This window comes from Oryzias melastigma, unplaced genomic scaffold, assembly GCF_002922805.2.
Source record: "Oryzias melastigma strain HK-1 unplaced genomic scaffold, ASM292280v2 sc00236, whole genome shotgun sequence".
In the NCBI taxonomy this organism is placed as follows: domain Eukaryota; kingdom Metazoa; phylum Chordata; class Actinopteri; order Beloniformes; family Adrianichthyidae; genus Oryzias; species Oryzias melastigma.
The window spans coordinates 361,060-371,328 of record NW_023416886.1 but is presented as its reverse complement, the minus strand read 5'-3'; the positions used below and the strand labels follow the sequence as shown (position 1 = coordinate 371,328).

The 10,269-nt window shown below is 41.3% G+C and overlaps 1 protein-coding gene across 2 annotated transcripts in view; it reads left to right on the top strand.

Moving 5' to 3' along the window:
• otog (otogelin) overlaps positions 1-10,269 on the top strand; it is a 100,750-nt gene that overhangs the window by 14,878 nt on the left and 75,603 nt on the right. For both annotated transcript variants that reach the window (XM_024263082.2, XM_024263084.1), the window contains 7 exons: positions 1,559-1,689; positions 1,767-1,873; positions 6,428-6,537; positions 6,709-6,834; positions 8,033-8,141; positions 8,821-8,867; positions 9,382-9,527. In XM_024263082.2, coding sequence (XP_024118850.1) covers positions 1,559-1,689; positions 1,767-1,873; positions 6,428-6,537; positions 6,709-6,834; positions 8,033-8,141; positions 8,821-8,867; positions 9,382-9,527 — 776 coding nt within the window. The remainder of the gene's footprint in view (positions 1-1,558; positions 1,690-1,766; positions 1,874-6,427; positions 6,538-6,708; positions 6,835-8,032; positions 8,142-8,820; positions 8,868-9,381; positions 9,528-10,269) is intronic.

Genomic DNA, 10,269 nt, shown 5'->3' with positions numbered 1-10,269 from the left:
ACACAACACTGCTCGTGGCTTTAAAAGGGACCTTACTATGATTTTCTTTTGTCTTTCAGAGTAAACAATATCAGTATATATGATCACACATTACCTTTGGAACACTAAAAAACAAACTATTTATGAAATATGAGTTATTTTTGGGAACTATTTCCATACAACTTGATCTCTGAGGCTCCGCCTCTCACTCCTTGAGGGTGCCCATTTCCTGATGTCCTCCTAGAGCCGTCCTTGTCAGCGTGCCACCCACAAAAAAAATCCTATTTTTGAGAAATATTGATGTACAAACAGTGAAGCCTGGGCGTTTATCCCCAAAACTTTTGGCACAGACTCAGACTGGATGGTAATTGGTAATGGGTTCATTTTGCTGTGAAATTCAGTCAAAAAAATCCAGACAAGACTGGATGAACATTTCAGGATTCATTTAAATGATGAGAACACTGTTCTGATTAGCACTGGCTGTGAATGTTTCCTTTCTCCTTGAAACATCATTAATCTCCGTATCAAAAATCCCTTTCACGCGTAGCTTTCTGTCTTTGCTCGATAATCCACATTCAAACCAGTTCTTCTAATTCGTCACTCGCGTTTCCACCAGGAAATACACCAGGAAATAGTCTGCTCCCTTTCTCCACCAGGAAATAGTCTTCTTCACAAAGTTTAAATGCTAAATCAAATGAACGTTTCTTTGCCATCGCTAAACTGGCTCACGACACAGACAGCTGGTGTCTGTGCACGAGCCGGGGGTGGGGGGCTCACAAAGCTAGCTGATCACTGCTAGCTTGTCTTAGCCTAGGGAGAAGATTCTTCCTGGAGGGGGCGGTTCTCAACTTGTGACCTCAGCACGTGAGAACCTGCTCATTTTCGTGGGTATGGGAGTGGCTGGTACTGAGAGTACAGGTTTTTAAATATGAATGAACAGTATAATACACCTAAAAGCTCCAAAATTGTTTTTTCAAGGTATGCCCCTTTTTGTTGTCTCTTATATTAGGACTGCTTTTATCTTTTTGCACGTTTGTTTGTTTTGTTGTTTCTCTCTGAGGATTTTTCATCAAGTCCCAGTTGTAAACTTAAAAACTGTTTTTTTTTGTCCTGCTAGACTAGAGGATAACACAAAATAAATATACATATATTTTTACTAAAACTTAAAATAAAAAGTTACATTTGAAAAAACAAAATAAAAAAAACAACAAAAAAACGTTGACGCGTTTAATCGTAAAGTGATGGATCTGCCTCATCAGAACACGAGGATGGGCTTAAAGACAATGTAAAGCGTTTGAGTCACAGTGTAGCTGCATCAGTTTTTTTGTCAGAAGTCGATGAAAGCTCTCATTCATCCAGATGGAGTTGTCTTGAAGTGGAGTCATAACAGATGGATTTAAAACCTTTTTCCTTGTGTTGGAAGTTTTGTGTTTGTCCTGTTGTGCATCACTTCCTGTTTGCCTCACAACTGCACGAACTCTAAAGTTGTTTTTCTTTATTCAACTGGGTGTTTTTAAAAGCCAAGCTCAGGCTTAATTAAACAGTAGAAATGAGGTCTTTTTTCATGAAAATCTTTCAGGTGTTCTGACTCACGACTTGGAAATGTTTGGGAACAGTTGGATGGAGATGGAGCCTCAACAGATCCCTTGTCCTCCGGTCGGCTCTTCTTTCACGTCACCTTGTGCTGGAGTGGACGTTCAAGCTTTGATGGTACGGAAAACTCACAAAGGCAAATTAGAACAGCTCGACTTTCAAATGTTGACCGACCGTTTCCTGTCTTTGTGCAGAGAGTGGAGGAGGTTTGCTCGATGCTCCTCAACCCCCCGTTTCAGAGCTGTCACGACTTTGTGAGCCCGCTGCCGTACATGACCAGCTGCTCCAACGACCTCTGCAAGTAAGAACGTCCGGGTCAACTTTGAGGGCCATGGGGTTGGTTGGCAGGGTGCGGGGTGAGGTCTCAACCCTCCATCCTTTCCTCCATGGTGCAGGGGTACAGCGGTTGACCTCTATTTGGAAGATCTAAGGTTCAGTTCCCACATATTTTTTTGTGACAGTCGCTTCTAGTCAGCTGTGGTTATTTACAGCGTCTACAATTAATTTGACATCGTCCATCTTGACTTGTCCCCTTGTTTGTGTTTGTTGATCGTGTTTTTAGACACCACCCCCTGGGGCCCGTTCCAAGAAGCAGGTTTTGTTGGAACTCTGAGTTCGTGAACTCCAAATTCACCAAAACTCTGAGTTTTTGGTTCCAGAAAGAGAGATAACTCAAACCCGTGAAAGTGGGTTAAACCAAACCCGTTCCAAGAAGCGGGTTAAGCTGAACTCAGAATCAATCACTATGGTAACTGAGTCTGTGAACGAAACCTGGTCGGTAGCAGGTTTTCTTCAGGAAACTTAGAGTTCTCTGCGGTCTCCGCCCCTTTTTAAAGTGAAAGATGTTCAAATATGAGTTCCTCATGAACATTTAGAGAACATTCACATTAGAGACGTCACGTTTCCACCACTCAGAAACCAGAATGACATGTTCATTCATAGAGGATCATGTAGAGAGGAGGCTGATTAATCCAGAGGAAATGTTATTTACGTCGGTAGAGGATTTGGAGGACACGAGTCGACTGACTGCAGTTTCCCAATTCATTTTTATTTCAGCGATATTATAAATAGTGAGTTTTTCCAGGGACTCGCTATTAAAAAATACCGTTTTCTTTTCCTTATTTTAAACCCTTAACAATAGAAATTATTGAATGTCAAACACCGGGAAAGGCTCTGAACTCATCCACTGTCCAGCACTATTGTCAAACATTAGCTCAGTTGTCAGTAACGCTGATTCCCACTGCGGAGTTTGCGAGTTCGATTCCCGGCTACAGAAAGTGTTTTGATGCTTAAAAAAAGAATTCGGTGAATATTTTTTAAGTCTTGAGAATTAAAATTAAATAAATGCTTTTTTAACATATGCAGCTACAGTTTCTTTTTTAGTGTGCAGTGATATCCGTGTGTGTAGGTGGGGGGGGGGGTTACCAAAACTGGTCATTCATGCGATTACGGAGATTACTGGTTAAATTAGTAACAGATCAAAAACCATTCCTTACCTAACAAGTGACCAAATAACCTTCCTGACATTATTTTTTCATTATTAGAAATGATTCAAATAACTGCAGATATTTTCTCTCTGTTCTACCGCTGCAGCTGTGTTGCTTTTCTTGCAGAAAATGTTCTCCTATAGTCGCATTTGCTTGAAGGAACTTATCAATTTCCACCGCCGGAAGTACTAAACTTAGTTTGCTCCCGTTGCCATGGTGAATCGTGCTGTCTTTGCTCCAATGATCAGGGCTTTTAATGGTCGCGACGCTCACACCTGATTCTGGTTCTGACAACTTTAAGTTGATTGAATCAAACATTTTCAGCTGTTCTGGAACCGAAAACCCTGAGTTTGAGAATTTTGAGTCCAGTGACTCTAAGTTCAGGTTTGAACTCTAAATTTGTTGAACCTGCTTCTTGGAACGGGCCCCTACTCTGTATTCAGCCGACTACATTGATTTGAGCGCGTGTGTGTCTCAGTTCTGTGTGTGTATGTTTGTTTTTTGTGTGTTGTCTACGCGTTTACAGTATTTCCCCGGTTATTTGCGGTTTCACGTGTTTGCAGATTTTTTTCGGCCACATGACTCCTCTCGTTTGTCACAAAAACTCAGACAACTCAACACACTTTAATGAACTTTTTGCTTTGAAAGGTGCTGCAGGAATTTACCCAGGAGAGGAGCGCAGTCACAGCGAGCCTGCATGGAGAAATGACATCAGCAGACTCAGAAGTGGCTCAAAAATATTCAGATAATTGCAGAGGATTATTATCCTCCAGAGCAGGTGTTTATTATGGATAAAACCAGCAAATTCTGGAGAGAGATGCTCTCTCACATTTCACTGATGGAAGAGGAAGCATGTGATTTTTTAAGGCCCAGAGAGACAGAGTGACAGTCCTCATGAAAAGTTCTCAGTTTATTGATCTGGATAAAAATAAAAAACTTTACGTTGAGCGCTACTCCAATGTTTTTTAATAAATATTTACAAAGCAGGATCAGAAGTGTTTCTTACGAGTATGGATCGGTAACGGACAGTCTTCGGCTGCGGGGGGAGAGACGGAGATGGGGGTTCTCTGTATTCACGTCTTCAGCGTATTTGTGGAGGTCTCTGGTCCTTAACCCCAGCAGATAAGAGGGGAATACTGTATTTTCATCTCTACAGTCTGTTAGATACTAAAATATGATCGCATTTGTCAGTAGTGGTATTCTATTGTGAAAAATTGGCTATATTTTGAAAATTGACCGGATTTTTTGTGTATCTTGGGGTAACTTCCTGTTAGGATTGATGCGAATTCCTCGCAGCTCGTAAAAAAAAATAGACCAGAAGCCGAAAAGATTGCTGCACTGCACAAGCCGGCCGCAGGACTGGAGCTTCGGGTCTGGTGTGAACTACACCATAGGTTGATGGAAGCGATCTGGCGTTTCGCAGTGTGAACCCGTCATAAAGCGCTTTGGGTCTTCTAAGAAGTAATAAAATGCTATACAAGTATACAACCATTCAATTTTTTTTAATAGTTTTCCACCATTTTTTCATTCACATCCATGTATTTAATATACTTTATGCCTTCATCTTCTTGCTTCTTTTGTCATTAATCTATAGTGAAGGCTTTTTTTTAGGGTTGCACAATAATATCAGTTACCCATAATTATTGGCAGATAATGGACATTATGACGTCACGACGATAATTTCGATGAGAGAAAAATTTGCCGATAAAACGGACCAATAATTAAAAGCTTAAACTGCCGACGCTTCCTCATTCACCACTCAACATTTACTTGTGTTGCAGCTTACCTGCTCACACCAAAAGTTTGCTAGCATAGCGGTCCGACAACAGCGTGGACACAGCATGCATCACTTTGTTTGATGTGACATACGATGACGGAGCATTTCTTCATTTCTCCCTCACTGCTTTACAAGCTGCATTTACGAGGGAGGGGTCTGCAGACACACAGACAACAAACGCACGTGCATGGCAGAGCTGGCGCTAGCAAAAAGGTCTGAAGTTTAGCTGAATTTATCCAAATTAGATGCAGACAGCGCGTCCTTTCTCAGATATAACAACAACAGAAAGGGCGGGAACAGCAGTAACCTGCCCAAACACTGCGCTATATTCACCAGAGTCTAGCAGAGAGTTGCGCTTGATTCTAATCTGCTAGAATCCAAACATTTGTCTGTGTTTGAAAAGTTCATTTTTATGAACAACCATTTTTTTTACACATCAGTTTAAAACAAAGCAGTCATTTTTGCACTTTGAGATTAAAATATATCTTTTTATATCTACCTATTATATCAGGGATTATTTGTATTAAAGAAATGTTCTTGTTACATTGCTATTTAAGTTGAAGTCTTAACATTTGTTCTGACCATTAAAACGCACTTTCTCTGTTTACAGATGGACAGCAGACTGAAAAAGCTAACAGTGTTTTTTTTAACTACTTGTTATTCAATTTATTTGCAGGTAAAACAAGTTCTGCAAATTTGTTGGAATACATAAGAGCCAAACACTCTTACTTTGTACTTGTAATTTTTTTTTCTCAAGTATTTAAAATAATATTGGTTGATTTTCTGTATCGGCTGCAAGAGGCTGGAAAATATCAGTACCCATAGTAAAAAGTCAATATCATGCATCACTACTTTTTTTTTTAATCTTACAATAAACGTAACCATATTAAGAAGTCTAGTTAAAATAAAAATAATCTTTGCTTCATGAAATATATATAGCTTATTCTGAATAAAACGTACTTCAAGATACTTCACCGAAAAAGAAAACTTTATTTAAAACATGAAAACACCCAGTTTTGTGAAACCAATAGAATGGTTCTTCAAACGCTGGTCTGGTTTTAGACCAAAAATGTTCCTGCAGCAACTAGAACTGGAGTTTTATTAATCATGTATTTGACATTTGGCAGGTTTTTCTTGGTTGAGGATGATTTATTTCTGCATATTATGGCATTTGAGGATTCATTCTTCTTCTTTCTCTTGATTTGGTTTATGTCGGGGTCATGCGCGACAACGTGTCACACAGACACAGAACCCTGAAGCGTCCTCTCCTAACGCCGGATGGTTCAGGCTTTCGCGTCAACTGTTAACTCTTGATGATGCATTCCTTGCCGGGCGTTATTCCTTACTTAATGGAACTCCGACACAGACCTGGGGCACTTTTTGTTGTTCCAGACGACCCCACTCCAACTAACACCCACTGAACAGCAGCCAGAATAGCAGATGAGCGGGTCTGTCCTGATGAATTTGGATTACAGTGTCACAGAGCGACAGTTTTGTTTGCAGCTAGGGGGCTCGTTCTGCTGTTGAGGACAGACCCGTGCAGAGCTGCACCTCTTGAGGAGCCCTTCTCTTGTTTTTCATTGTGTTAAAGGTCCGGTCCCAGCGGTGATGTGGTATGCCAGGTGCTCAGCGAGTACGCGCGGGCCTGCGCCCATGCCGACCACCCACTGCACGACTGGAGGCGGGACATTCCTCAGTGTGGTATGCAGGGTTTATACGTTCTGCAAAGATACCAAATGTTCTGCAGAATCGTAGCGTTTGAATCTACCAGAAGATTTTTTAAGAAGATTCTCTGATGAAGCTCATTTATGCACTATTTTAGAAGGCTTTTAATGATGAAAGATTGTTTCTTTCATTCCCATGATCAATCAGTGAAGCAGTGTCCTGTGGGGCTGCAGTACCGGGAATGCATCAGCTGCTGCCCGGCGACCTGCAGCCTGGAGCGCACGTGCATCGACAGCAGGCTGGCCTGTTTGGATGGCTGCTACTGTCCTGATGGTGACTATTCTTTAGTTTTAAACAGTTTTAGTGTCCTACTCTTGGGGTAAAGCCCATCTCTGACCCAACCAGTAGTTTCAATAACTGTCTGTATTGCAGATGCTTTTTCTAAAAACTAAAGTCTTTCTATTTTTGCAAAGGTTTAGTGGATGTGTCTGTTGAGTAGTTTTATGTAAACTGAGAGAAGTATATTTGACGTAATGTAAAGTTTAAAGAAATAATAAAAAATAATAATAACTAGATTTATAGCATTACCTGCAATAATGCTAGTGTGAACGCTGTAAGCTGAATGTGGCAGCTGAAGATGCTAATAGCTGAAGATACGGAAATTGATAACTAAAAACGCTGATAGCTGAAAACACTGAAGTTGATAGCTTGCTAAAATATCGGCTAAATGCCAAATTATCCTACAAGACTGGGACAATGTCTACTTTAGCCAAAACAGCTAGCATAAAGCTGAAATATTAGCTAAACTCCAAATTAGCCTTAAAAACGTCAAAAAGACTCAAATTTCTAAAACAGCTATCATGTTGCTGAAATATTAGCTAATCTCCAAAACAGCCTAAAAAACTGAAAAAAGCCTAAATTAGCCATAATAGCTAGCATATATCTGAAATATTAGCAAATCTCCAAAATAGCCTAAAAATCTTAGTAAATGCCAAAATAGTCCAAAAAGCTGGAGCAAAGAGAATCCACTTGAAGTGTTTCATTCCTAACACACTGCTCCACTCCAGTACCTGGTGCAAACTGAAGCTCACATGCATTCACGTACATTTATATCTTAAAACTGGCTCAAAGATGACATGTCGACTTTGAACTGCAATTTGAAAGTCTATTTGACTTCTTTTGTTTTGTAGAGCTGAAAGGGCTTTTAAAGATTCCGTAAGCCATTTTCAATGGAGTTAAACAAGCGGTAGTTGGTTGAATAGTTTAAAAAGTTGAAGTTTAAACTTTCAAGCGCCTGTCTCCTAAAAGAGCTGAATATCTTGATAGCTGATTGAGCTGAATAGGTGAAGGGGTTGAAGTTGGACAAATGCTCCACAGCATTCACACAGTAATAAAAAAGACAACAAAATGTGATGTTTGTTTAAAGACACAAATTTGAAGAGGCCTCAAACTTGATGTCAGGCTCTCTAATGATCGTATTTCCAGGTTTTTTGTGGGAACTGATGCTCATGTGCGTCCTGCTTGCGTTCAGGTCTGATTTTTGAGGATGGGGGCTGCGTGGAGGCGTCAGACTGCCCATGCGAGTACCACGGCATGTTTTATCCTGCTGGACAGTCGCTGCAGGAGGAATGCAACAACTGGTGAGTCTCTGCTCTCTGTTTGGTCTTGAGCTGTCGGATCAGCCCTCTGAACCTTCAGGCTGCTCACTTTTACATGTTCAACTGTGTTTGTTTTAAGGCAACATTTTTACATATTTGATTGTTGTTATTTATTTTTTCTGCCGATTTCACGTCAAAACTCTGAAAATGTCTGGGTTTTTCTTTATTCAAATCAGCAAGAATCAGACAAAAACTGCAGTTTGAAAAAGCTCTCTTTTGTGACATTGAATCTGAAATGGGCGGGATCAAAGTCTCCATGCTCCACCCCATTCTGATGGATCTACTTAGAGACGAAAAGATTCAAGAACGTCTTTGTTTTCCTTTACCTCTGGAATCTGGATCAAATTGTACAGCTTGCTCCAATATTACTAGCCACTTTTGCTGCATTGCTAATGTTAGCTGGAGGTCGTGAGGGCTGTAAGCTAGCACAGATATTTATTTGTCATTGCCACATGTGCAGTGGAATTAGCAGGAGAGAGTGTAAACACAGGGATGACAGCAGGGATGACACACTAGCGAGTTTCTATTGAACATCTGCCATTCTGCAGAAACTATGTCCTACAAAAAAAAACAAGTTTTTGATTTTGGCCAAAAACAGCATAAAGTCCATTGAAAGGATTTTACAGTAGTTTGAATCTCCTGTGGATGCTCTCTGTTACAGCACATGTGTGGGAGGAGTGTGGAACTGCACTGACCACAGCTGCCCAGGTTTGTGTTTTCCTGCTTTACCTTTTATATTATGGAAAAAATGTCAAATTGAGGAAGGCTCTGACTCGGGGAACTCCACCCAGAACCTTCCGTTTTTACTGACTGGTGAAGATTTTAGGCTCTAGAACAGGGATGGGCAAACTACGGCCCTTGGGCCATATGCGGCCCCTCAAACGTTTTAATCTGGCCCGCCAAACTGAAATAAATTATGTTGATAATACTTATTAATGTTTTATTTTCTGGTGTCTCCCCATAGATAGCACACTACAAATATATTGACGCCCTTTATTATATCAGCACATAGACACTGTTTTTGATGAGGAACTGAAGTTTTTTTTTAAACTTCTTTAAGACAGTCTGAATGAGAACACCTACCAGTTCTGTGGTATAAAGTTTTTAAAATGTTAGCTGTTTTGACAATCTACTGTACTGTATGTTTCCTTGTGGCCGGTAGAAAAACCAAAATTGCAGAAGCTTTCCTCGTTGGAGGCTAAAAGAGTGTCTTTCTGCACAGGCGAGTGCTCGGTGACAGGCGACATGTTTTTCCAGTCCTTTGACGGGCGGATCTATACTTTCCCTGCAACATGTCAGTACGTCTTGGTCAAAAGTCGCCTTTCAGGAAAGTTCACCGTCACCCTCCAGAACGCCCCCTGTGGGCCGGTGAGTATCTTCTTTCTGTCTTTTCTGCTCACACTGTGGTCTTGGGTTACCGCTCCAGGCCGATTGTCCGCCGTGAAGATCGTATCAGGAGCGAGGCGCTCAATAAATCCCAGAGGAGTTGAGGTCATTTCTGCAAATGCTGGATGAAGTAATGTTGGAGAAAACTGACAAAGAACCGAGGAAACCCCCACCCCGCCAGCCTCCAGTTTACCAGCAGTCTTTGAGCTGACTGGAACATGTGGTGTGGGGTCCGGGGGGGCGAGATATAAGATGTCCCACTCATCAGAGCAGAGGCCCGAGACCTCTAACAGCCAACTGAGCAGGATTACCTTATCTGGCCCGTCTGATAGAGCTGCCGACAGCTTTGTAGTGGGGGGGGGGGCAGAGAAAAGGTTATGCAGGAAAATTTGAGGTGAATGATGGGAAGAGGAGACGGGGAGGGAGGGTGCTAAAACCTTTTGGCCATGAAGCTCTCCCACTTATGAAAGGAGCGATTCATGGAGCCGGCCGTCCCACGGCGAGATAATCAGAGCGGGAGCACGAAAACGCTTTGACGACTTCCCCCTGTCAGACTTTTATTTTGAAATCACTTTCCAGGTACATCAGATGAAATACTTTCATGTACTTTAACTTGAAAAGAGAAAATATAATGACGAGGCGTGAATAGGGCGGCGGAGCCAAAATTTAAATATCTGAAGTTTGACAGGTCGCCACGTCACATCTACCAATCAGGAACTTGGCT